General features: G+C 41.4%; 1 protein-coding gene across 2 annotated transcripts in view; it reads left to right on the forward strand.

The window, feature by feature from the left end:
- LOC126470716 (heat shock 70 kDa protein 14-like) overlaps window positions 1-27,470 on the forward strand; it is a 201,153-nt gene that overhangs the window by 138,914 nt on the left and 34,769 nt on the right. For both annotated transcript variants that reach the window (XM_050098718.1, XM_050098719.1), the window contains exons 5-6: window positions 5,742-5,903; window positions 23,528-23,786. In XM_050098718.1, coding sequence (XP_049954675.1) covers window positions 5,742-5,903; window positions 23,528-23,786 — 421 coding nt within the window. The remainder of the gene's footprint in view (window positions 1-5,741; window positions 5,904-23,527; window positions 23,787-27,470) is intronic.

Genomic DNA, 27,470 nt, shown 5'->3' on the forward strand with positions numbered 1-27,470 from the left:
AGTAAATGAAGCAGGCAAAAAGGAATACAAACGTCTCAAAAATGAGATCGACAGGAAGTGCAAAATGGCTAAGCAGGGATGGCTAGAGGACAAATGTAAGGATGTAGAGGCTTATCTCACTAGGGGTAAGATAGATACTGCCTACAGGAAAATTAAAGAGACCTTCGGAGAAAAGAGAACCGCTTGTATGAATATCAGCAGCTCAGATCGAAACACAGTTATAAGCAAAGAAGGGAAAGCAGAAAGGTGGAAGGAGTATATGGAGGGTCTATACAAGGGCGATGTGCTTGAGGACAATATTATGGAAATGGAAGAGGATGAAAATGAAGATGAAATGGGAGATACGATACTGCGTGAAGAGTTTAACACAGCACTGAAAGACCTGAGTCGAAACAAGGCCCCGGGAGTAGACAACATTCCATTAGAACTACAGACGGCCTTGGGAGAGCCAGTCCTGACAAAACTCTACCATCTGGTGAGGAAGATGCATGAGACAGGCGAAATACCCTCAGACTTCAAGAAGAATATAATAATTCCAATCCCAAAGAAAGCAGGTGTTAACAGATGTGAAAATTACCGAACTATCAGTTTAATAAGTCACGGTTGCAAAATACTAATGCGAATTCTTTACAGACGAATGAAAAAACTAGTAGAAGCCAACCTAGGGGAAGATCAGTTTGGATTCCGTAGAAATATTGGAACACGTGAGGCAATACTGACCCTACGACTTATCTTAAAAGAAAGATTAAGGAAAGGCAAACGTACGTTTCTATCATTTGTAGACTTAGAGAAAGCTTTTGACAATGTTGACTGGAATACTCTCTTTCAAATTCTAAAGGTAGTGGGGGTAAAATATAGGGAGCGAAAGGTTATTTACAATTTGTACAGAAACCAGATGGCAGTTATAAGAGTTGAGGGGCATGAAAGGGAAGTAGTGTATATTGAGGAAGCAATGAAGGAAACAAAAGAAAAATTTGGAGTAGGTATTAAAATCCATGGAGAAGTAATAAAAACTTTGAGGTTCGCCGATGACATTGTAATTCTGTCACAGACAGCAAAGGACTTGGAAGAGCAGTTGAACGGAATGGATAGTGTCTTGAAAGGAGGATATAAGATGAATATCAACAAAAGCAAAATGAGGATAATGGAATGTAGTCGAATTAAGTCGGGTGATGCTGAGGGTATTAGATTAGGAAATGACACTTAAAGTAGTAAAGGAGTTTTGCTATTTGGGGAGCAAAATAACTGATGATGGTCGAAGTAGAGAGGATATGAAATGTAGACTGGCAATGGCAAGGAAAGCATTTCTGAAGAAAAGAACTTTGTTAACATCGAGTATAGATTTAAGTGTCAGGAAGTCGTTTCTGAAAGTATTAGTGTGGAGTGTAGCCATGTAAGGAAGTGAAACATGGACGATAAATAGTTTGGACAAGAAGAGAATAGAAGCTTTCGAAATGTGGTGCTACAGAAGAATTCTTATGGTTAGATGGGTAGATCACATAACTAATGAGGAGGTGTTGAATAGGATTGGGGAGAAGAGAAGTTTGTGGCACAACTTAACTAGAAGAAGGGATCGGTTGATAGGACATGTTCTTAGGCATCAAGGGATCACCAATTTAGTATTGGAGGGCAGCGTGGAGGGTAAAAATCGTAGAGGGAGACCAAGAGATGAATACACTAAGCAGATTGACAAGGATGTAGGTTGCAGTAGGTACTGGGAGATGAAGAAGCTTGCACAGGATAGAGTAGCACGGAGAGCTGCATCAAACCAGTCTCAGGACTGAAGACCACAACAACAAGAAGCAACTTCCCCACCCCACAAAGAACTCCTTGAAAAACAGCCAGCTAATCTGTATCCTGGTAAAGGAAGCCCCTGAATTGTCAAATTATTTTGTGGTACTCCAATATACCAATAATTCCAGAATCACATCTGTAAGCAGTTCACTAACTTTATCTCTAATACCTTTTATATTTTGATGAAATATGCTAATTCCTTCTCTTCTTGGAAACATGACTTCCTCTGAATATAAGCCTTTAGTTAGAGGGACTTCCTTTTAGCAGGTATACATATCAGCTGTCTTCACTCTAAAATAGGTGCAGCTTCAACATCAACTACTACAGGAATTTTTCCATCAGTGATCCTACCAACACCCACTACACTGTCGTCTATAAGCTTTGCTAGCTTCCCCTTCCCATACCTTCTGAGGTGGAGGCCATGCCTAGTGAAACATGACAGAATAAATTGTCCCTCATAGTTTGGGAATATCAGTACCTGGTTTGTTGTCAATGCTCCCTTCAATTTTTCAAATGCTGTCTAAAAGTTGACTATGGAAATTCCACACCTTTTTTCAACAAATGATTCAATAGCTTAGCAATTTCGGCAAACTCTTCAATGAATTCCCATGATTAATTACAGAACCATAAAAATGATTGAAACTGCTATGTAGTTTGTGGTGGTAAGAAAACACATTCTGCAGAAGTTAGGTGTGCGTCAATATTCACATCTTCCTCTCATTACAGTGTGTTAACTGTGCTGGATTTAGCCTCTTAAAGAATTCCTCTGACCATTGCATGTGCTCTTCCATATCCTTAGAAAATGCAGTTATGTTGTTGAGATAAAAAACAGTCTTGATTTTAATCCTCTGAGCACTCCATCGGATACTAAAAGCCTCCGAGATAGCTGGCACATCCTTCAGACCAAATGGCAGCCTAAAATATTGATAGTGACTCCAAGGGACAGTAAATGTGGTCTTTGGCCGCCCTTCCAGAACCACTTCCAACAGTGATAACCACTCCTCATACACATTGTGAAGTATTTACATTGACTTAAGTTCTCTCTAATCTCCATTATATTTAGTACAGTATGTCTGTCCATCACCGCTCATGCAGCAAAATCTATGCTTTTTTGTTCCATTCTATGATTTTTTCAGGACTATTAAAATGGTAGCTGCCCATGGACTGTAACTTGATTCAGTATTGCCCTCAGCCAGCAGTTGATCAATAAATTCTTCCAGTATAGGTTATAGGTGCCTAGGTATCCTGTACGGCTTCTTATACACTAGAGCATTGTTAACCGTTGGTATGGTATGGCGAGTTACCAGTATTGCAGGTAATGATTGACTGGGATTGAACAGGTTGACAAATCATATTAACAAGACTTTCATTGTTGACTTATCTCTTCCCTCCAAATTGTTTTACCTTCTCGCATAATGCAATTGTGTTGATGGTCTGGTTGTGGCAAAGGTCCTCACACGACCTACCCAGATTATACTCGTCCATGATCTCCAAGTTTGCAATCTATAAGCTTAACTTATCAGAGCTAAAATCATCCACACTTTCCAAAACCATACAATCCCCATCTATTTCCTTCACATGTACCAGGCTTCAGTGCACAATATAGTGCAACATGTCCATCTTGTTATTGCATTCCAGTACCTCTGCAACACGCATCATCTGAAGGTCAGTACCCACCCACATTTGTAACACTGAAGTTTTCTGTATTGCTTTTTAACATGGTCCATATGTCCACAGCTGTAGCATTTCACCTTTGTGTGGAAAAAGAAACACACAACCCTTATCTTGTCCTCAGGCCACAATATTGATCTCTTCCACTTGCTTAGCAGCCATAATGGTGGCAGCAAAATCCTTCGGGTTTTCCATTGTCGCTCTCCTGGACATGTCTGCTGGAAGTCCTCTTAAAAACACATCTGATTCCTGTTCTCCTCTTCTTGTGGAGTAATTCTGTCTGCTTCTACTTTCTGTGTAAGCTCGTACAAGTTAGCATTGATTTTCCTAATTCTGCCTATGAATGCCTCTACCAACTCACTTCACTTTTGAGACAACCCATTAAGCTGTTCTCTAAAAAAGCCTTGCAATATTCTGCTTGCGATAACGTGGTTAGTGGGCCTTCTTAAGCTGCTTAAATGTCTGTGCTTTATCCAGCACTTGATGGTACTGATGTATGCTGCTTGCATCACAACCAACTGTAATTTAGACACATCCAAGGATGTCTTGTCTGACCAACTGCCCAACCTAGCGGCAGCTTCCAGGTCATCACTGAACATTGAGACATCCTCGGTTGCCCTATCCGAAAAAGGAGTTGCTAGATTAGCTGTGACAGGATCCAGAGAAGGGATAGGTGAACTAACCAAAGCTTTTGCTTCCACTACATCCACTTGTTTATGCTCATTCTCGCTATTAAAAGTCTCCCTCTCTTTGCAAAGCTTCATTTATCTCCTTTAGCTCGGCAAACTGCCTTGCCAAGAGTTCATCCATTTCCTGGATTGTCATTGTTTCTGTTTTTGGCATTTGTGCAAACTCTTAACACACCACTCTAATGAAAGCATCAACCACAATACACACAGGCACGGTTACAAGAACAAACTACACTATTCCTTATGAAGGATAATAGCCCAGTGTTGTTCAGAACACTGATGCACTTTGTGGCCATTGCTTCGCCTTGTGCTGCACACAGCTGGCACCACTCACATGCATAGGAAGTCATTCCCAGCCAAATTACAATACTGGCACCTCACTGGTTGTAAGTAACATTCCTTATAATTACCCCTATACAACAGAATCCCAATCCCTGAAAAGGCAGCAGGTCATAGTTATCGGGCAGTGCCATTGGCTGGTGATGACTTCATTCATTTCTGGTTGTTTGGTTTAGTTGGCTCCGGAAGTAACAGTTTAGAATCGCAGACAGTCTAGTACCGGCTGTACAGCTGTTCTACATTCTGAGGCTCTGTCTCTTTTGCATTTTATGCTAAGGAAAATTCAGTAACAGGGTGTAATTTTTCAGAACTGTAAAATGCAGATATTTGGTTATGTTATCTATGTAAACCAAAGTGTGTTTGCAGAGACTGTGGTAGATGTTATAGATCTTGATAATGATCTTAAACCTACATAGATGTGTGAAAAAATACTAATATAATTTAGGTGCAAATCCCCATGTCCTGTATGGGCATCCATTGTTCAGTGTGTTTATGGTGATGAGGTATGTGGATGCTTCAGACTTTTATTGAGAGAGAGAGAGAGAGAGAGAGAGAGAGAGAGAGAGAGAGCTGCAAAAAGGGACATAATTGAAATGTAATCATCAAATGATTCTCTTAAATTTTTTCAAATTGAGTTGATATAACAAACCAAAATCTGAACTCACTTTCAAGATGAGTGAGGTTCAAATCTCCACCTGGCCATTTTAATTTAAGTTTTCTGTGATTTCCTCTTCTCACTTCAAAGAAATGCAATAATAATTTGATTCCAGTGCCATTTCCTTCACATCTCCTCATGAGCTAATGTTCTGTTCCTAATGTTCTGGGTTGACAAAATGTTAATCTTTTATATTTCTTCCTTTTTATCTGATAAAATAAAGAAACCGCATACAGAAATATGTGCATGTGTTATTCAGTTGTTTCTGCTTGGACTGTGTTATAATGAAATATGTTGTTTTAATGGTGACAGCATCTTTCAAGAACCTAGAGGACAGATGTCATGTGAGAAAATTTATGTATTCTTCTTGTTATTTTGTGTAATCCTTAATTTGGATGGTAGGATGTGGAATCAAACCTGTATACTCCCATATATAAATTAGTCAGTTCTTGTAAATAATTACTGGGTTTAATTTTTTGTGTTTTTTTTTTTATCCAGAAATTGAGTAATCGTTGTTTAGTATAACATTGTTTGTAATTATATAATTTGTATTTATAAATAATGTATGAGTAATGATTACATACCTCCTGCAGGATGTGCCTCGTTTATCGCCTGGGGGGAGCTACAATGGATGTTACAGTTGTATTGTGCTGTGCAGGAATGTACACAGTGAAAGGCCATGTGTATAAAGCAAACTTCGGAGGGGACAAGTTCACAGAAATACTTGCCAACTTCCTCGCCGAAGTATTTCACCAGTGAGTTCAATTGGTCTCTGTTATTACAAGATGTCTCTCTTCTTGACACTGTGTTATTGTAATATTGTTGATAATTACCCTATGTATGATTTGTGATCAAAAAGTAATGGAAATTTTTATTTTCCTAAAGAATCTTTGTTTATTCATAATCATCAGCCTTTTCCGCTTCAAAGTAATCCCCCTCAGAGATGATACACTTACGCCAGCACTTTTTCCAATCTTGGAAGTGCTTCTGAAATTCACTTTTCGTTATGATGTTCAGCTCCTTCAGTGATTCTGTTTTTATCTCATCAGGGGTGGCAAAACAACGTTCTCTCATTGTTTTCATCGACCTCAGGTATAGGAAGAAGTTGCATTTGGCCATGTTTGGTGAGTATGGTGGCTGAGGCGACATAACGTTTTTGGCTTTTGCCAAAAAATCGTGATCAAGCATTGAGATGTGAACGGGAGCATTATCGTGGTGCAATTTCCACGAGTAGTTTTGCCACAGTTCTGGCAGGTTTTTTTTAGGACTGCTTCATGCAAACAGCACTTAACTTACAGGTAGTGTTCCTTATTGACTGTACAACCATAAGACAAGAACTCTTGATGCACTATCTAATTGTCATTGAAGAAAACAGTGAGAAGAACCTTGGCATGTGATCGAATTTGTTGAATTTTTTTCAGTCCTGGCTCTTCAGGCAGTTTCCATTGGGATGATTGGGTCTTGGTGTTGGTGTCATACCCGTATACCCATGTTTTGTCACCTGTTTTAATCTTATTTAGAAGTTCTGGATTGTTGTCAACTTTGTTCAGCATTTCCTGAGTGGAGTCTAGGTGGCAACGTTTTTGGTCAAACTTCCATGATTTTGGAGCAAACTTTGCTGCTGGTTCACGTTTAATTCCCAAAACACCCACAAAAAAAAAACTTGACATGAGCCAAAGGATACGCTGACATCATCAGCAACGTCTCTGATGGTGATTTGGTGGTTTTCCAGAGCCATTTTCTTTACTACTTCCACTTTATAAGTAATGATGTGCTAGGGCATCCAGAACGGTTACTGTCTTTGTCTTCTCAACCCTCTTTGGAATGTTCATACCCCTCATAAATTCTTGTCTTACTCATAGTAGACTTGCCAAAAGCCACAGTCAGTATTTCAAATGTTGTGCTACACTTTATTCAATTTTTCAAGCAAAATTTAGTGCAACAATGTGGGGAAAACATAGATTGCTACTTACTGTAAAGATAACACACTAAATTGGAGACAGGCACAGTTAAAAGACTCAAATAAGCTTTTAGCAATGGCCTTCATTGGAAAAATAGAAACACACACCATTCATTCACGCAAGCAAGCACACCTCACGCACACATGACCACCAACTCCAGCATCTTAGGTCTGACCCCAGCTGCCGGAGTTGGCGGTCAGTAGTTCATGAGGTGTGCTTGCTTGTGTGAATGAATGGAGTGTGTGTCTCTTTTTGCAATGAAGGCTGTTGCTGAAAGCGTATTTGTAAGCATCTTTTAATTGTGCCTGTCTGCAACTAACAGTAAGTAGCGGTCTATCTTTTCCCATGTTGGATATTCCTGCCTGGAGTTTCCATTGTTTAAAATTTAGTGTAAATTCTTTGATCCACCTTTTTCGAAAGTAAAACATTTTCCAGGGACTCTGAAAACACGTATAACCTTTTCGACTGTGAACAATAAAATAAATATTTAAAACAGCTGAAAATCCCAAACATATATCAGGAACATGTGTATCAACAAGAGAAAAAAAGGAAAGAAATTGAAGATCAGATGTATGAAGCCCACGAAATAAAAAAATTCCCATTACTTTTTTTATCACACTTTGTATTATGTGTAGTGATGATTGTTGTCCCGCTCCTAGTAGTTGGTCATTTTGACAATATGTGCAAAATGCACCTGTCTCCTTTGAAAATATAATATTTTACTGTTAATTCTTTTCCAAACACTACAGAAGACTGCCAGTGGTGTATGAAATACAGTAATATTGTTGTTGTTGTTGTGGTCTTCAGTCCTGAGACTGGTTTGATGCAGCTCTCCATGCTACTCTATCCTGTGCAAGCTTCTTCATCTCCCAGTACCTACTGCAGCCTACATCCTTCTGAATCTGTTTAGTGTATTCATCTCTTGGTCTCCCTCTACGATTTTTACCCTCCACGCTGCCCTCCAATACTAAATTGGTGATCCCTCGATGTCTCAGAACATGTCCTACCAATCGATCCCTTCTTCTAGTCAAGTTGTGCCACAAGCTCCTCTTCTCCCCAATTCTATTCAATACCTCCTCATTAGATATGTGATCTACCCATCTAATCTTCAGCATTCTTCTGTAGCACCACATTTCGAAAGCTTCTATTCTCTTCTTGTCTGAACCATTTATCGTCCACGTTTCACTTCCATACATGGCTACACTCCACACAGTAATATTAAGAACAGTAAATTGTCTTGGGTTTATTAATGAGTTTTCAGTGATGGTGAAAAATATAAATTGCCTTGAAATAGAATACATGTATGATGCAATTTGAAACAGTATTGAGATGTATTCATAGTCTTATGTTTGTTGTGTAAACTGTGTTACTAAACATCTAACCCACTATTTGGCATATGGTTCATGATTCCAGTTACAGATTGCCTATCTGATGGCTTCCAAGGGCAACAAAAATTTTACTTTCAGTATTTCATTTAATTATTGGCCAAATTTAAAACATTAAAATTCTGTCATAATTTACTCATTAAGAGGTATAAATCTTATGTTAAAAGTCGGGCACAGTAATAAAAGTCTTATAGTTAGAAATGATGTACGTATCTTGAGGCAGCGTAACTCAGGGCGTGCAAGTTGTCCAGGCTATATTCACCCAGAATTTGAGAATGAGAGCACTTAGCAACTTCCAACTAACTTTACACGTAATTTCAAATCTTTTCTAAACTTTTCTCACTTACATGTTTAATGTCAAATATATTTAACACATTAACTCGTTTGTAGAGTAATCATACAGTCTGAAACTGTTTTATACATGAGTGTTAGATTCTTTAAAGAATCTTCATTGAGGTTTACTGTTAATTACTAGGATGTGATCAGAAAATTGGCTATAGCAGTTGTCAATGCTAGTATTGCAAACCCATGCAAGGTTGCATTTATATGGTGAAATGTATTATAATGTGAGATAATGTAATGGAGAAAAACTGTGTAGCTTTAATACAGGGTGTACATAAAGTCCGGGAACACTTTCAATTATTTATTGCGTAAGAACCAAACATTGTACAGATATCATACATGTCGTCTTGAAGAGAAACCCTGTAGGTTTTTTTCCATGTATACCATGTAGTTTGGTAATTTGCCGATAGTCAGGGCTAGTCGCAAACGTGGCAGGTTTTCTGTGTGTTGGAGTTCGACAAAAACGAGTGTACTACAGCTGTTCAATGGATGCTTAAAACCAAGTATGGTAAGAAGCCACCAACAAGGAACGCCATTTAGCACTGGTACAAAAAATTCATTAGGATGGGTTGCTTGTGCCCAGATAAGAGAAGCATGTATGAGAGACTGGGAAGGCAATTTAATCAACCAAGATAGCATAATTCTTGTTACAGATCCTTACCATTTTGAAATGATGGGAAATATTAGCTCAGAAAATAACTGGATATGTAACCAAATATTTGCTAAGTAAATGTTGATAAATATAAATTTAAAGATAGAAGGAACCAGGGCATAAACAGTGGAATTACATCTTGATAGCAAAACGGACAGTGTGTGACATAAATTTGAGCCCTGTGCATGATTACCCGTAAACACTATTTCTAAGTTTTTCTTTGGTTTCCTTCACTGCTTGCTCATTGTACCAGTTGAATAACACCAAGGATAGGCTAGAGCCCTGTCTCTTTCCCTTCTCAATCACTTCTTCCCTTTCATGCCCTTCAACCCTTATAATTGCTATTAATCTTTCCTGGTGTTGGCTTCTACCAGTTTTTCCCTTTTGTAAATAATTTCAGTATTTTGCAACCGTGAATTACTATACTGATATTTTGGTAATAGTCACTCCTGTCAGCAACTGCTTCCTTTGGAATTGGAATTATTCTTCTTGAAGTTTGAAGGTATTTTGCCTGTTGTCTCATATATTTTGCACACCAGGGTGCATAGTTTTGTCATGACTGGTTCTCAAAAGGACATCAGCAGATGTTACTGATAAAAATGTACCTCAGGGGCCTTGTTTTGGCATAGATCTTTTGGTCCTAGGTCAAATTACCCTTGCAGTATCGTAGCTCCCATCTCATCTTCATCTACTTCCTTTTCCCCTTTCTATAATACTGCCTTCAACTTAATTTCCCTTGTATAGCTCATCTATATATTTCTTCCACATTTCTGCTTTCCCCCATTTGCTTGGTACTGGTTCTCCATCTAAGCTCATGATATTCATACAGCTGCTTCTCTTTTTTTCCAAATCCCTCTTAATTTACCCGTAGGCAGTATCATTCCCTTGCAAACATTTGCTCATGTCCTGGTGGAATGTCCGCCTTATAAAAATATCGTAATCTAGTCAGTTACTTTATATTTTAAGATTAAAAAAGAAATATTTATAGATTTTTAATGAATTCTTCTACCAGATTCTGCAAATGCTTTAAAATTTTCAGTTAAATTTACCCCAAAAATTTTAATCTTAGGATTAGATGTCACTTTCCCAGTGAATGTCATACTAAATATTTTCAGGTTTAGGTCCATACTTGCACATCAGTAACTATTTAAGTAGTATGTTGTAAATAAAAATCTTGATGAAATTTCCATTTCTTAAATTATTTTTATGGCGGGCTTAAAGTAGCACTCATTGATAGCCCACATTACTGAAAGTGCGTTGATATTACTAAGAGTTTGGTAAAAGATATTTTTAGGTTCTGGACCCTACTTACATATTAGTATGTATTTAAAAAGTATGTTGTTGATGCAAGTAAAGAACAAATAATGAATATTTTTGTTTAAAAAAATTTTTTTAGGGCAACTGTCGCGAAAAATGTGTTGGTATTGCTAGAATTAAACAAATATCTTCAAGATGATCATGAGTGAACATTACATAATATTCTGGGCCCACATTTTTGAGCAACGAAGACTTACAAAAGAAAGATGAGTTACCCTAGGACATTATTCCATATGACATTATTGAATTAAAGTATGCAAAATATGTCACCTTACTGATTTGTCTCCCCAAGGTTTACAATGATTCTAAGTGCAAATGCAGCTGAACTAAGCTGTTTTAAGAGTTCCAAAATTAAATCCCTGGAATATATTGCTAGACTTACTAAGTACAACATTCTGCAGTCTTTTGTGTAGCTATGGCATTGATTGGTTGGTTATACCATCAATCCCACCAAACTTCAATTTATCTAAGAGAATGCTGCAATTCACATAATCGGATGCCTTAGATAAGTTGCAGAAAATACCAGATGGCGCTATTTTATTATTTAGTGCTCGTAAAATTTGGCAAGGGAATATGTAAATGGAATTCTCAGTAGAGCAACTCTTCTGAAACCCAAACTGTGGTTCGTTGAGGATATCAGTGCTGCTAAGGTGAGATAATATTCTAGAATACATCACTTTCTCAAACATTTTGGAAAATGGTGTCAGCAGTGAAGCTGGTCAGTAGTTATTGAACTGACATCTCTTTTTATCACCTTTCTTAAAGAGAGGTTTGACAACAGAATATTTCAGCCTCTTTGGAAAAATGAGTTATGTTAGTGATAAATCACATATTTCAGATAAGACCATGCTTTTTATATTGGAACAAAACTTTATAATATTGTATTGGAAACACTATCTAAACCAGATGAGCTTTTATTTTCAAGAGTATGGATAATTTTCTGAATTTCAGAAGGAGAAGTTGGTAATACATTCATATGATTGAATTTTATGAGAGTTTCAACACACTGCTGTGATTTTCCCCTTTAACTGTTTGTCCCTATACTTTCTACCAGTTATTAAATGTACTTACTACCCGTGACTCATCATTACATCACTGCCATTCAGTTCAGTAGTGGTGATATCCTGTGCCTCGTTGTCCTGTCTCTCGTTTCACTGCATTCCATAAAGCCCCAAGTCTGTTGTCAGAATTACTGATTTCTGACGTGATGTGAAGGTTTCTTGAATTTTTAATAATTTTTCTTAGTAATTTTGAGTAGTTTTGTTGTGTGCAACTACAGCTGGATCAATACTTGTTCTTGCTAATAGGTACATTTTCCTTTTCCTTGAAGATGATATTTTAATCGCTGTAGTGATCCATGGTTTTCATATGGCCATTTAATATTCTTTCTAATTAGCATATATGGAAAGGTATTTTCAAATAATTAAATGAATTTATCATGGAATAGATAAAATTTAATTTAGCATTTGGTTCAGCATAAATTTCATCTCAGGTTATCTCTTGTAAGCTGTTCTTAAAAACATCTGTTGTGGAGGCATTAATTATTCTGATTTCCACTTAAGTGTATCCATACTGTAAGGCACTAGGTAATTTATCCTAACAAACAGTGCATCATGTTCAGAGAGAGCATTTGTTACTGGGTAAACGGTATTTTTCTGGCTTTGAGCTTTAAAACCAATTAGGGTCCTACAGTCTTTATCCATCTGTGTTGGAAAGTTAATTACTGGAATCAAATTGTGTGATCCAAATAAAGTTCCCTATTTTTCCTATCAGGATCCTTTAGAAAATGTGCATTGAAGTCACCACAGACCATTAACTGCTTGCTGCTGCCTGACAGATAGCACAGTAAGGAATCCAGATTCCTTATAAATAGTTTAAAATTTCCTTATGGGTATCTATATAATTCACAGATACACTTCTCTGTATGCTGATCACTTCAAAAACTACTTGCCTTAATGTTTTTGAACTTGTGTTCTATCTTAATATATGTAACAAATCTTCCTTTTCATATATTATTTCTGCATGAGTAAGCTGCTGGAGTTAATGTTTTATACATAATAATAACAAGGAGCATATTAAGAGTATTAGAAAATAATCTTGCTGCATATAATGTTAATTTATAGCAGTGCACTTTAGTAGTATCTTTACACACCTTGTGATCACATGGTTTCTTTGTCAATGAAAGTCTCTCTATTGTATAACAGATTTGTTTTCGTGACCACTCACACCATTAATCCTCACATAAATCCATATTTTATGATTTTAGTCTCATTTTCCATTTCTTAATAGCTGTACTTTATTTACATGTATCATCTTGAACATGCAAATCTGAAGTGTCCTCCAGTTTCCCCCGTTCGTGTTCTGTGAGAGCCTACACTCATCTACTTTGTCTTATTTGTTGCTGACAGCCACCTTTACCTGTGCACTCTAATATGCATAACAAGAAGTTACAAGCAGAGGATTTGAATGTAATTTTTAAAATATTAAATGTAAATCACACCATTTCACATAGTTTTACACTTCCAATTTTTATCTCTCTTATTCCGTCATCATTCTATCATTTACAAAATTCAAACGAATAAAGAAATGTGTTGATGAACTGCTATGATAAAAATGTGTCTTTGCTTACAGTATGAACGTTACAACAGCTACTAGTGATAGTTAGCGCTCTAATCGACCTACCGTATGCGGCCGATCACTACATACACTCCCCCCTGCGGGTCCAGGGATTACAATAGGCCCGAGGTATTCCTGTCTGTCCTAAGAGGTGACAAAAACGAGTCTCATACGTTTCGGCCTCTATGGGGTGGTCCCCTGTAGGGTTTGACCTCCATTTTTCAAAATTTTCCCAAAGAGTGAGCGAATTGGGGAAGGGCGCCTTACATGGTTTATCCTGTCCATTGTCTATAGAGATCTTTAGCCCACTTCCTCGCCGTTGCATTGCAGTCCAGCTCATCCTCCATCTCTTGGGCAAGGAACCTTCCTGAATGTGTTTTCCACCATGCACTGTGCAGTGTCGCTTTCTGCACCAACGATGACCATGGACTTATTTTGCACCTCATATCCAGCATGGCAGCCAGTCCGTTGTGGTGGGGCCACCATGTACCCTGTTGGTTGTAGCCCCCTGACAAAATGGGGATGGCTCTGCTGATGCCTGCGCTGTTAACTCCCAACATATGCCAAGGATATGCCTGTCACTCTGGGGCATCAGGACTCCCGGCAATGGCCATCGTGCCAGGTGGCCTTTGCTGTGGCTGGGTGGCGCCCGTGGGGAGGGCCCCTGGTCAGAGTGGGTGGCATCGGGGCAGATGATGCGCAATGAAGTGTACCACATCATCACTTGGCGGTGATCAGCCACCAGCAGTCTCTAAGAGTTCCACGTCTCAGTACAATGCAAGAAATTCTGACCCTAAATCATTCCCCTCCCATGGGGGAACGCCAGGCTAAGGATGGCAGCGAATCTTATTCACCCTGGTACCTCGTACGTAAGAGAGCTGATGGGGACTCCTTTGTTTCGATGAAGTCACAGTTTTTTGTAGAGCATTTACAGGACAAGTTTAGTGAGGTGGAGGGCTTGTCCAAAATGCGTTCTGGGTCAGTCTTGATAAAAATAGCATCCTCTGCCCAGTCATGGGCTTTACTCACTTGTAAAAAGTTGGGGGATGTTTCTGTTACCATCACACCACATAAGAGCTTAAATATGGTGCAGGGTCTATATTCCACAGAGGCCTTCTTTTACTGTCTGAAGATGAGCTGTGCGCCAATTTAGAGCAGCGAGGTGTACATTTCGTCCGGCATGTCCTCCGGGGTCTGAGGGATAATCAGATTGCCACCGGTGCCTTCATCTTGGCCTTCGAGGGTGATACATTGCCTGAGAAGGTCAAGGTGGTGGTCTACCGCTGTGATGTAAAGCCCTATATCCCTGTCCCGATGCGGTGCTGTAAGTGCTGGAAGTTTGGCCATATGTCTTCCCGCTCTACTTCCAACGTCACATGTTGAGATTATGGATGTCCATCACATCCCAATACTCCATGTGCCCAGCCTCCCATCTGTGTCAACTGGGGTGAGCATCATTCACCTTGCTCGCCAGACTGCAGGATTTTACAGAAAGAGAGGAAAATTATGGAATACGAAACCCTGGACTGACTGACCTGGACTGAGGCTAAGAGAAAATATGAGCGCCTACATCCTGTGGCTATGACCACCTCACACGCTGCCGCTATGAGAACAGTTGTAGCTCCATCAGTTCCATGAATTCCACTCGACTCTTGGAACCAGAAGGCTACGTCTGCCCCCTTGGTGGGGGGGGGGGGGGGTGGGGGCAATTCCCTCCTGTTGCTCCCGCATCGCCTACCTCGGCACTGCCCCACCAACCATCGGGGACACCAGCCCCACTTCTCAGCTGGAGAAGTGTAAGTCTTCTTCGGCTCCTCTCGCCAGGAAGGGATCCCTTGGGTCACTCCCTTCCCAGCTTTCTGCTAGTGGGAAAGATGATGCTGCTAGTGGCCAAAGTGCCCAAAAGTAGCTGGTTGTAGGGTTTCACAATCATCCTGAGTCCCGGAGACTGAATTAGTGAAACCCTCTCAGCCAGAGAGACCCAAGGAGCAGAGAGAAAAGTCCAAAAAGAAGACTTCTATGACCAAGAAAATTGTGGTGGCACCCACACCACCGCTACCTACAAGGTCTGCATCTGGGGATGAGGTGGAGATGCTCGCATCTGCTGAGGACCTACAGTACTGGCCATAAAAATTGCTACACCACGAAGATGACGTGCTACAGACCCGAAATTCAACTGACAGGAAGAAGGTGCTGTGATATGCAAATGATAAGCTTTTCAGAGCATTCACACAAGGTTGGCGCCGGTGGTGACACCTACAACGTGCTGACATGAGGAAAGTTTCCAACCAATTTCTCATACACAAACATCAGTAGACCGGCGTTGCCTGGTGAAACGTTGTTGTGAAGCCTCGTGTAAGGAGGAGAAATGCCTACCATCACTTTTCCGACTTTGATAAAGGTCGGATTGTAGCCTATCGCGCTTGCAGTTTATCGTATTACTACATTGCTGCTCGCGTTGGTCGGGATCCAATGACTGTTAGCAGAATATGGAATCGGTGGGTTCAGGAGTGTAATACGGAACGCCGTGCTGGATCCCAGTGGCCTCGTATCACTAGCAATCGAGAAGACAGGCATCTTATCCGCATGGCAGTAACGGATCATGCAGCCTTGTCTCGATCCCTGAGTCAACGGATGGGGACGTTTGCAAGACAACAACCATCTGCATGAACAGTTCGACGACGTTTGCAGCAGCATGGACTATCAGCTCGGAGACCATGACTGCGGTTACCCTTGACGCTGCATCACAGACTGGAGCGCCTGCGAATGTGTACTCAACGACAAACCTTGGTGCACGAATCGCAAAACATCATTTTATCGAATGAATTCAGGTTCTGTTTACAGCATCATGATGGTCGCATCCGTGTTTGGCGACATCACGCTGAAAGCACATTGGAAGCGTGTATTCGTCATCGCCATACTGCCGTATCACCCGGCGTGATGGTATGGGCTGCCATTGGTTACACGTCTCGGTCACACCTTGTTCGCATTGACGGCACTTTGATCAGTGGACGTTACATCTCAGATGTGTTACGACCCGTGGCTCTATCCTTCATTCGATCCCTGCAAAACCCTACATATCAGCAGTATAATGCACAACCGCATGTTGCAGGTCCTGTACAGGCCTTTCTGGATACAGAAAATGTTCGACTGCTGCCCTGGCCAGCACATTCTCCAGATCTCTCATCAATTGAAAACGTCTGGTCAATGGTGGCCAAGCAACTGGCTCGTCACAATATACCAGTCACTACTCTTGATGAACTGTGGTATTGTGTTGAAGCTGCATTGGCAGCTGTACCTGTACATGCCATCCAAGCTCTGTTTGACTTAATGCCCAGGCATATCAAGGCCGTTATAACGGCCAGAGGTGATTGTTCTGGGTACTGATTTCCCAGTCTCATGATGTCATCCTTCAGTGGAATCACGATGACTTTTTCCACCGCCTGGCTGAGCTACGGCAACTGTTAAGCTTGACACCTGCTATCTACATTGAACTTCAGGAAACCTGGTTCCCGGCAGTGCGGACCCCATCCCTCCATGGCTATAAGGGATATTACAGGAACCGTAGCAACTATAATAGTGTGTCAGCTGGAGTTTGCATTTATGTCCTAAACTCAGTCTGTAGTGTAACAGTGCCCCTTCAAACCCCTCTTGAAGCAGTGGCCGTCAGCATAAGGGCGACACAGGAAATAACTGTCTGCAATGTATATCTTCCTCCAGATGGTGCAATACCCCTGAATGTATTAGCTGCACTGATTAATCAACTCCCTAAACCTTTCCTACTTTTTGGATATTTTAACACCCATAACCCCTTGTGGGGTGGCACCGTACTTAGTGGACAAGGCAGTGATGTCGAAGCTTTACTGTCTCAGTTTGACCTCTTCCTCGTAAATACTGGGGCCACCACACATTTTATTGTGGCTCATGGTAGTTACTCAGCCATTGATTTATCCATTTGCAGCCCAGGACGTCTCCCATATGTCCACTGGAGAGCACATGACGACCTGTGCAGTTGTGACCACTTCCCCATCTTCCTGTCACTGCCCTGGCATCAGGCCAACGGTCACTTATCAAGATGGGTTTTTAAACAAGGTGGACTGGGAAACTTTCACCTCTGCGGGCACCATTGACTCTCCCCCACAGGGTAACATGGGTGTGATGGTTGAGCAGGTGACTACAACAGTCGTTAATGCAGAGGAAACGCAATCCCTCGCTCTTTTAGATGCCCCCTTGGTGGTTGACAGAAGTCACTGAGGCAATTAAGGAGCATCAGCAAGCTCTACAGCAGCATAAGTGGCACCCTTCCCTGGATCACCTCATAGCCTTTAAGCGGCTCCTTGTCGGCGTTCGCCAGATTATCAAATTACGGATGGAGGAGTGTTGAGAGAGATAAGTCTCATCCATTGGATGCCGTACGTCACTTTCCCAAGTCTGGACGAAGATCAGACGTCTTTTTTGTACCAGATCCCAACAGGTGTCCGTGGCATTAACATCAATGGTGTGTTGTCAACCGGCGCTAACGCGATTGCTGAGCACTATGCTTGAGGCTCTGCTTCGGCGATCTAACCCCCCCCCCCCCCCCCCCCGAACCCTATAACGCCCCATTTACATAGTGGGAGCTCCTCAGTGCCCTTGCACATTGCCCTGACACAGCTCCTGGGCCAGATCAGATCCATGGTCAGATGATTAAACATCTCTCATCTGACTACAAGTGACATCTCCTTGTCATCTTCAATCGGATCAGTTGCGTCTCGTCTTTCCATCCCAGTGGTGGGAGAGCACCATCATTCCGATGCTTAAACTCGGTAAAAACCCGCTTGAAGTGGATAGCTATCGGACCATCATCCTCACCAATGTTCTTTGTAAGCTCCAGGAGTGTATGGTGTGTCTGTGGTTGTGTTGGCTCCTGGAGTCACGTGGTCCACTGACTCCATGCCAGGGCGGCTTCCGCCAGGGTTGCTCTAACACTGATAATCTTGTGTCCCAAGAGTCTGCCATCTGAACAGCCTTTTCCAGATGCCAACACCTAGGTGCCATCTTGTTTGATTTACAAAAAGCATATGACACCACCTGGCAACATCATATCCTTGCCACATTATACAAGTGTGGTCTCAGAGGCCCACTCCTGTTTTTTTTATCCAAAATTTCCTGTCACTTCATACTTTCCGTGTCTAGGTTGATGCCTCCCATAGTTCGCCCCATTTCCAGGAGAGAGGGGTCCTGCAGGGCTCCGTATTGAGTGTATCTCTATTTTTAGTGGCCATTAATGGTGTAGCAGCAGCTGTAGGGCCATCCGTCCCACTGTCCCTGTATGCAGACGACTTCTGAATTTCACACTGTTCCACCAGTATTGGTGTTGCTGAGTGGTGCCTACAGGGCGCCACCCACAAGGCGCAGTCATGGGCTCTAGCCCACGGTTTCCAGTTTTCGGCCGCAAAGTCGTGTATAATGCACTTCTGTTGGTGTTGTATTGTTCATCTGGAACCAGAACTTCACCTTAATGTCGATCCACTCACTGTAGTGGAGACATATCGATTCTTAGAACTGTTTTTTGACGCCCGATTGACTTGGCTTTCTCACCTCAGTCACCTTAAGCAGAAATGCTGGCAGCACCTCAATGCCCTTTGCTGCCTGAGCAACACCAATTGGGGTGCAGATCGCTGTGCGCTACTGCAGCTCTACAGAGCCCTTGTTCAATCCCGCCTTGAGTATGGGAGTGTGGTTTATGGTTCGGCTACACCCTCAGCATTGCGTTTGCTCGACCCAGTGCACCACTGTGGCGTTTGCCTAGTGACAGATGCTTTTAGGATGAGTCTGGTGAATAGTGTCCTGGTGGAGGCCGGAGTCCCTCCATTGCAGGTTAGGCGTGCACAGTTGCTCTCCAGTTACATTGCATACGTTTGTAGTTCTCTTGCGCATCTGAATTTCGGTCTCCTTTTCCTGCCCGTGGCGGTTCATCTCCTGCATCGGCGGCCCAGGTCAGGGCTTACACTTGCAGTTCGTGTGCAAACCCTTCTGTCTGAACTTCAGTTGTTGCCTTCACCACCTACACTTGAGGTTCATTCACGAACACCTCAGTCGTGTACATCTAGGCTGCAGCTTCGATTCTCGTCATGTACTGGGGCCACGAAGTGGTTTACACCAATGGCTCGATGGCTAATGGTCATGTTGGCTTTGCCTATGGTCACGGAGGACATATAGAGCAGCATTCCTTGCGTGATGGCTGCAGTGTTTTCACTGCAGAGCTGTCGGCCATATCTCGTACTCTTGAGCACATCCACTCATGCCCAAGTGAGTCATTTATCCTGTGTACTGATTCCTTGAGCAGCCTACAAGCTACTGACCAGTGCTACCCTCATCATCCTTTGGTAGCGACCATCCAGGAGTCCGTCTATGCCCTGGAATGGTCCAGTCATTCAGTGGTGTTTGTCCGGACCCCAGGTAAAGTAGGAATCCCAGGCAATGAATTTGCCGACAGGTTGGCTAAACGGGCTATGCAGAAACCGCTTATGGAGATCGGCTTCTCTGAAACTGACCTGAGCTCAGTATTACGCCGCAAGGTTTTGTGGCTTTGACAGAATGGCATAACCTCAGTACGCACAGCAAGCTGCGTGCCCTTGAGGAAACTACGAATGTGTGGAAGACCTCTGTGCGTGCCTCTGCGTGCCCATAAGGAAACTACGAATGTGTGGAAGACCTCTGTGCGTGCCTCTCACAGGGACTCTGTGTTTCTCTGTCGGCTCCGCATTGGCCATACGTGGCTGTCTCATGGTTACCTCCTCCTTCGTGATGACCCACCTCAGTGTCACTGTGGCTCACGAATGACAGTCGTCCATCTCTTGCCGGACTGCTCACTTTCCGCCGCTCTGCAGCGGACTTTTAACCTTCCCAGCACCCTACCTTCAGTGTTGGGCAATAATGCCTCAACAGCAGCTTTAGTTTTACATTTTATTCTTGAGGGTGTGTTTTATCATTTTCTCCAAGTTTTAGCACATGTTCTTCATCCCTGTGTGTCCTCCACCCTCGTGCTTTCAGGGTGGGGGTTTTAATGTGTTGCAGAGTGGCTGGCTTTTCCTTTTTATCCTCATTGTCAGCCAGCCATGGTAATGTGGTTTTTTGATTTAAGATCTTCTACCTGTTGTTTGCGTTTTTGTGGTTTTCTTGTCCCCTTTTGTCCATTTAAGTGTGTTGACCTTCAGTCGTTGTCATTTTTCCTTTCATTCTGTTTGGTCTTGTCTCATTGTCTTACTCTCACCCTTGTGGCATTGTTTCCTTTGGAACAGTGGACCGATGACCTCATAGTTTGGTCCCTTCCTCACTCTTTTAAACCAACCAACTAGGCCACTCTTTGTGCAGTCTATTGATTACTGGCTTTCCCAGCATTATTTGTGCCAGGTTTACTTAATTGGTACACTACATGGCTATGACAATTGAAACATGATGTCCTCCCTCTCTCAAAAAAAGAAGAAGAAGAAGAAGAAGAAGAAGAAGAAGGAGGAGGAGAAGAAAAGACCTTATAGATGTGTGCTGATAGGATGGATGACCATTGAGGCGAAATGGTCGTTAGTGGTAACCTCAGGTGAACGTGCCACACCGTAGTTTTATAACACCTACATAGGCAGTCAGTGCCCTCTATCTGGGTGGACTGTACAGAACCCAAGCTGTTTGTGGGAATGCATGTGGATCCCAACTAAGACGAAAGAAATATCTCCATGTTACGGGTGGGTCATTAGCAGTCACCAAAACCCTCTGGAACTGCACCAGGAAATTGAACTTTGATCATTGTTGAAAGGCACAATCTTGTCAGAATGTCTTTGTTGTGGAGTAGAAAAACACGATACCCTCAGCTACCATAAGGCCTTGTAAGTTGTAGGGACGTCATGGACATTGACACTGCTGAACTGAAAAAGTAGTGGGGAATCGGAAGCATAACAGAAGAGAGGAATTTGATGATGTAAGTGAATGGTGAACTGTAGAGAACTGTTGCCTTCACCATAACATTCAGTTGGCTATCCTAGAACTCATCAAGGTTTTATTTATTATACTAAAAGTAAAACTTTAGGTACCCAATCTAATGTGGTGCTACAAATGCCAATGGTGTGGTAACAACACAGGAAAGACACCTTCAAAGCCACGACATTATGTTCAGTGCCAGACTTCTGTCTAAATTGCTCAGATAGTCAGCTGCTGACCAGAAGAAGGGATCGGTTGGTAGGACATGTTCTGAGGCATCAAGGGATCACCAATTTAGTATTTGAGGGCAGCGTGGAGGGTAAAAATCATAGGGGGAGACCAAGAGATGAATACACGAAGCAGATTCAGAAGGGCGTAGGTTGCAGTAGGTACTGGGAGATGAAGAAGCTTGCACAGGATAGAGTAGCATGGAGAGCTGCATCAAACCAGTCTCAGGACTGAAGACCACAACAACAACAACAGTCAGCTGCTAGGAGCAGGCTTTGCGTGGTATTTTTAGAAGAAACGAAAATTTAAAAAATTATGTTGGTCATTAAAATTTCCTGTACTGAGAAAGAAATAACATAATACCTTGCAACCTCCTCTGTTCTGCATCTACATACATATTCTGCAGGCCACCTAATGGTGCCCGACAGAGGGTAACTTGTACGAATGCTAGTCATTTTCTTTCCTGTTCCACTTGCAAACAGAGTGAGGGGAAAATGACTGTTCATATGCTACCATACGAGTCCTAATTTCTTTTACATTGTCTGTGCAGTCCATATGTGATGCTATGTTGGTGGCAGTAGAATTGTTCTGCAGTTGGCTGCAGATGCTGATTCTCTAAGTTCTCTCAGTAGTGTTTCGGGAAAAGAATGCCAGCTTTCCTCTGGGGATTACCATGTGGGTTCACGAAGTATCTCTGCAATACTTTCATGTTGATTGAACCTACTGGTAACAAATCTACCGACACGCTTTTGAATTGCTTTGATGTCTTCCTTTAATCCATCCTGATGTGGATCCCAAACACTCTAGCAGTACTCAATAATGGGTCTCACAAGTGTTCTATACACTATTGCCTGCCCCCCCTCCCGTTTCCAGGGAAGAGAATGTTTTTATCACTTATATGAATGATATTCCATAACAGAATATTTGTTTGTAACCTATATAAAATCAGGTCACAGATATCAGGATATTTAGACTCAAAACTAAAGAAAATCCACTTCCGAACAACACTGTCTTCCATGCTCATGTGCAGTCAGGTGTCTGCTTATATGAACATGGTCTCCTATATAACGGACTTGTAAGAACTTTACAGTTAGTTGACTAGTTTTTGAAGCGATTGTCTCTGAAGCTGGGCGTTTTGCATTGAAATGCAATTTTGACGTTATTTTTGAATAGACTCGTCATTGATTTTGAAGGATATTATTGCGTTTTACTTAATAACGTGTACACATTTTATGGAAGCTTTAATGCAGCTTGGAAGTCCATGTTCAAAAGAAATGGACTTGGCTGTCTTTTAATCTAGGTACCTTAAATATCCTGTTAAATCATTGGGTCTTATCAATTGGTATGAGCCTCTTATGGTGGCTGTGAACCAGCACGCAATTAAGTTTTGCCATTTCATTCCCCCCCCCCTTTTTGTCATCTCTGCCTTTTGTGGTGCTACAATAAATGCAGAACACCATGTATTAAGAGATACAGTCTAAATGTGTGTATTTTTAAACAGTGGAGACATTGGGCCATAGTGTGTAGATGGAGGGGGGGCGGGGAGGAGAGAGAGAGAGAGAGAGAGAGAGAGAGAGAGAGAGAGAGAGAGAGAGAGATTGTCTACATCTGACAAAGGACTTAGTATTTTAGCTTACAGTGTCAAACAGTCTTCTTTCAGTGTGCCTGTTTGCCACCAAGCACCTCCCATATGTGGTGAGTAGTAATCTATCTTTTTGATATGTAATTATCAGTTCCCTTAATTCTACTATAGAGTTTCTTATTGGAACACATCAAAAACTGAGCAGTTGTTGTGGTGAAAAACCACTATAACAACCTTAACTGTTTGCTTTCCAATTTTTTAATAAAAGAAGGAAGACTGACTAGTGATACCATTATTCAATATGTGTGGGCCATTTAAACATAATACTTTCTTCTTATTGCAGGAAATGGAAGTTGGATCCAAATGATAGTCGGCGTGCTATGGCTAAATTGTACAATGCTGCAGAGCAGTGCAAACACATTTTGTCCACAATGAGTACAGCTCATTGTTTTATTGAGTCTTTGTGTGAAGGAACAGACTTTAGCTACAATGTTACAAGAGCACGATTTGAAAATTTGATTAGTGCAGCTGTGAAAATGTGCACTGCCCCCATAGAAGAAGCACTGAGCCAAGCAGGTATCGATTGCAGAGACATAAACAAGGTGAGTCATCTGGTAGAGTTACTACCATTTTACAACATTACCCTTTCTCCATCCCTTCCCCAGTCCCTCATACCCTTCCATGCCCCCAACCCTCCCATTTACCATTCCCTTTTGCACTGTGTAACAATTCTGAGTCAGGTGTTTCTTCTTGTGATAATGCTCATGTTCTATTTCTTATTTTTTATTTTATTTTATTATACTGTATTGCTCTTCTGTGTCAGTGATTCAAGGCTATGACCATAGCATCATACTTTCAGGTGAATTTTCAAGCTCTATGTCTACATATGTACTCGGCAAGCCATCTTATGGTGCATGACAGAAGGTACCTTGTACCAACACTAATCATTTCCTTTCCTGTCCACTTGCAAATAGAGCAAGGGAAAAAGCAACTGTCTACGTGCCTCCATATGAACTGTAATATCTCTTATCTTATTGTCATGGTCCTTAAGCAAAATGTACTACATTGATGGCAGTAGAATCATTCTTCAGTCAGCAGCAAATGCTGATACTCTGACTTTTCTCAATAGTATTTCACAAAAAGAATGTGGTCTTCCCTCCAGGGATTTCCATTTCAGTTCACGAAGCACCTTAGTAATAATCATTTGTTGATCGAACCTACTGGTAACAAACCAAGCAGCCTGCCTGTGAATTGCTTCGATGCTTCCTTTTATGCGACCTGGTGGGGATCCCAAACACTCGAGCAGTACTCAAGAATGAGTTGTACTAGTATTCTATACTTGGTCTCCTTTATGGATGAACCACACATTCCACACGATATTAGGCAAGTGTACTAGTTTCTTTGGCTCTTCATTGTATGTCACAGATGCAAGGTGGTGGTGGTGGTGGTGGTGGTGGTGGTGATGATGATTTTACATTATTCTCCAGTTCTTTTCACTTACCTATGTTTCCTGTTAGGAAACACTGTGTGTGTGTGTGTGTGTGTGTGTGTGTGTGTGTGTGTGTGTGTGTGTGTGTGTAAATTCTCAAAATATGTGAATGCATAATGTTTGCCTAAAAGAACAGACACCACGGTGCAGAATCTGCAGCTATGAAAAATTATATGTAAATTGAAGGGGGATAACTGCTGTCAGCTGCCGCAGGACGTTAAGTGGAATTGGTGGCGATGAGCGAAAATGTGTACCGGACCGAGACTCAAATCTGGGCTCTCCTGCATACTAGACAGGTGCAGTAACCACTGAACCATCCGGGACACAGTGTGAAATTTAAACTTCTGTGATTTCTCCAAATAAATGTAGGCAAATGCCAGAACGGTTCCCTTGAAAAGGATGTGGGCGATTTCGTTCCCGATACCTGCATACACTGAGCTCGTACTCTCACTTCCTTGTCATTGGTGGGCTATAAGACCCTAATCTTCACTTCTTCTTTTATTTACCATGAGTATTGCTGTCTAGTGTATACCAGCAGCAAGTGCAAGGCAAATAAATGAGAATATTAGTTCATATGTCTTAGCTGCTTCAGTTCAATTGTCAAGATTTTCAGCTCCGATTAGTCTGTCGCAAGCTGTGCTGCTGTATGTAAGAAAGCAAAATGAGTGAACTCTGGAAGCACTCAGTATTTTTAGATATGTTGGTCACAGAATATGGGAAGTAGGCAGAACTTAAGAGCTCTTTTTTTTTTATAGTGCATTTTGCCTGGTCTCAAGTTGATTATGGTTGTCTGATGTGTCAGTATGCTCAGTCATTCTAGATGAAAACCTGTGAAGCAGTCAATCATGCGGAAATAGTGTTGGCCACCAAACCTTTTATGATCAGCTCCACTGTATGCTCTGAAGCTAGCAAACCACCTCTTGTAATTGCATAGCAGCTCATCATGGTGTGAGAAGATTATAAAGTTTCCTCAGTGCAAAAGACACAGGCACACCATATCGTCGGTCACCCATTGACAGAAAAACACACTGAATAACAATTTGTGAGCACGTATCGAGCCTTTGGAATACATAGAAGTCAGGGGAAGCTCATGGAGGCCAGACAGATTGAACTTTAAAATGGTAAGTAGGTTATTAGTAAATGTTACTACATGCGACATAAGAGGGTGAACCTTGCATCTACTAGCCACAATTACAAGAATTGTGCAATTGAACATCTCACAGACAAAGTTGTAATTGCTGCATGTGCCTTTAGAGTTGTTACCAATGCAGAATGTAAAATTTATTAATCAAACTCTAGAACCTGACCTAATCCATTCCCTGGAATGATTTATTGCTGTGCAGGAAGGGGTCATTTCATCCAAGCACTTAATGCAACACGTAGAGCATTTCAGAGAAGGATGACGACATATGACAATGATTGTGAGTCCTGCAGTACCAAGTGCTACAGTGGCTCTGACTCTGGTGCGTGTAGCTTTTATTCTTTTGAGGTGGAGAGCCAGTCATCAGCATAAAACACCAATACTCCAGGTTTTAGTAGACTAGATCCATAGAGCATAAGAGAGAGTGAGAGTATAACTTTGTAGTGTGAATGTAGAGTAGGTGTAAATTTAGGATTAAGAGAAAAGGAAGCACTGGGACAAGCCATGAAGGTTTAAATTGCCAGAAGTGAAAACAAGTGCAAAAAGAAGACTTCTAAGCAAATAGCAATAAGCAGCTTAGTAAGAAAGATTTGATGCCGTATCTAACACGTCAGCAACTTGCTAGTTGTTTTGGGTATAAAATTTATTTGTAATTTGTACAAACAAGTAGTGTGATATGAAAAGAAGCCATCGAGGCAACTATTTAATATCGGAAGAATTTTTTAATTAATATTGTATTTAACTTTTCTTGCAATATAAGACACACAGATAAATAACATTTACACTACCAGAAAAAAAACTTAAATAATGAATGTAAAGTACATTCTTTTTGAAGCATGCAGAAATTTTTTAGATCTTCACTAATTTGTCAGGTCCTTTCTCTCCTAAATTATTTCTTAATTTTGACCAAACAAGCCAGTAGGTGGAGAAGATCCTCTCAATGGATGCAGTGCTAGCAGGGCAAGAAAAGGGGCCTAATAAAGTAATTGTAAGAATGGGTTACATTTTGAATAAGTTAATAATAGGAATTTTAATTGAACTATCGTCAATGTGAAAAATAGAAAAAACAATAAAACCCACAAAAACTAAATTTGACCCACTGGGTTGGATTTTTTTTTTTTTAATACCCAAGTTTATCTCAACTCTCATGTATGGCCATATTAGAGTAAATCTGAGCAGTGCATTGCCACAGCTATGAAAGCAGGCGAGCACGGGATGTTGTCACTGTAATAATTCAACAAGGCCAGTGCAGTGTTTTGATGTAGATTACCTTGTTGAATCAGTGAACTCAGCAGTACTGCATATACTAATGCAGCAAAGGGCAAGGCAGTTGTCCAAACTGACAGTGGCAGTGGATTTTTTGGATACGTGACTGATAGTGCTGCATATGCATGAATGAATGGTGCACTGCTATTGACAATAAGTACAAGTAATTTTTGTAATGGATTTATTCTTAGTCTTGCAGCCGAATTGGGGCGACAGGGTTTTGCCAAATGAGGATACCACGTGGACCTGCCAATAAAAAGTCACTGGTTTGAGGCCACAGATGGACAACAGCTCTATACACTAAGTCCCTCCCCACAATTAGTCCCAATTTGCAGTGGACTACACCAGGTCATCTCCAGTAGCATGGCTGACCACTGCTCAGAGTGCAGC

The sequence above is a fragment of the Schistocerca serialis genome, chromosome 3, assembly GCF_023864345.2.
Source record: "Schistocerca serialis cubense isolate TAMUIC-IGC-003099 chromosome 3, iqSchSeri2.2, whole genome shotgun sequence".
Classification (NCBI taxonomy): domain Eukaryota; kingdom Metazoa; phylum Arthropoda; class Insecta; order Orthoptera; family Acrididae; genus Schistocerca; species Schistocerca serialis.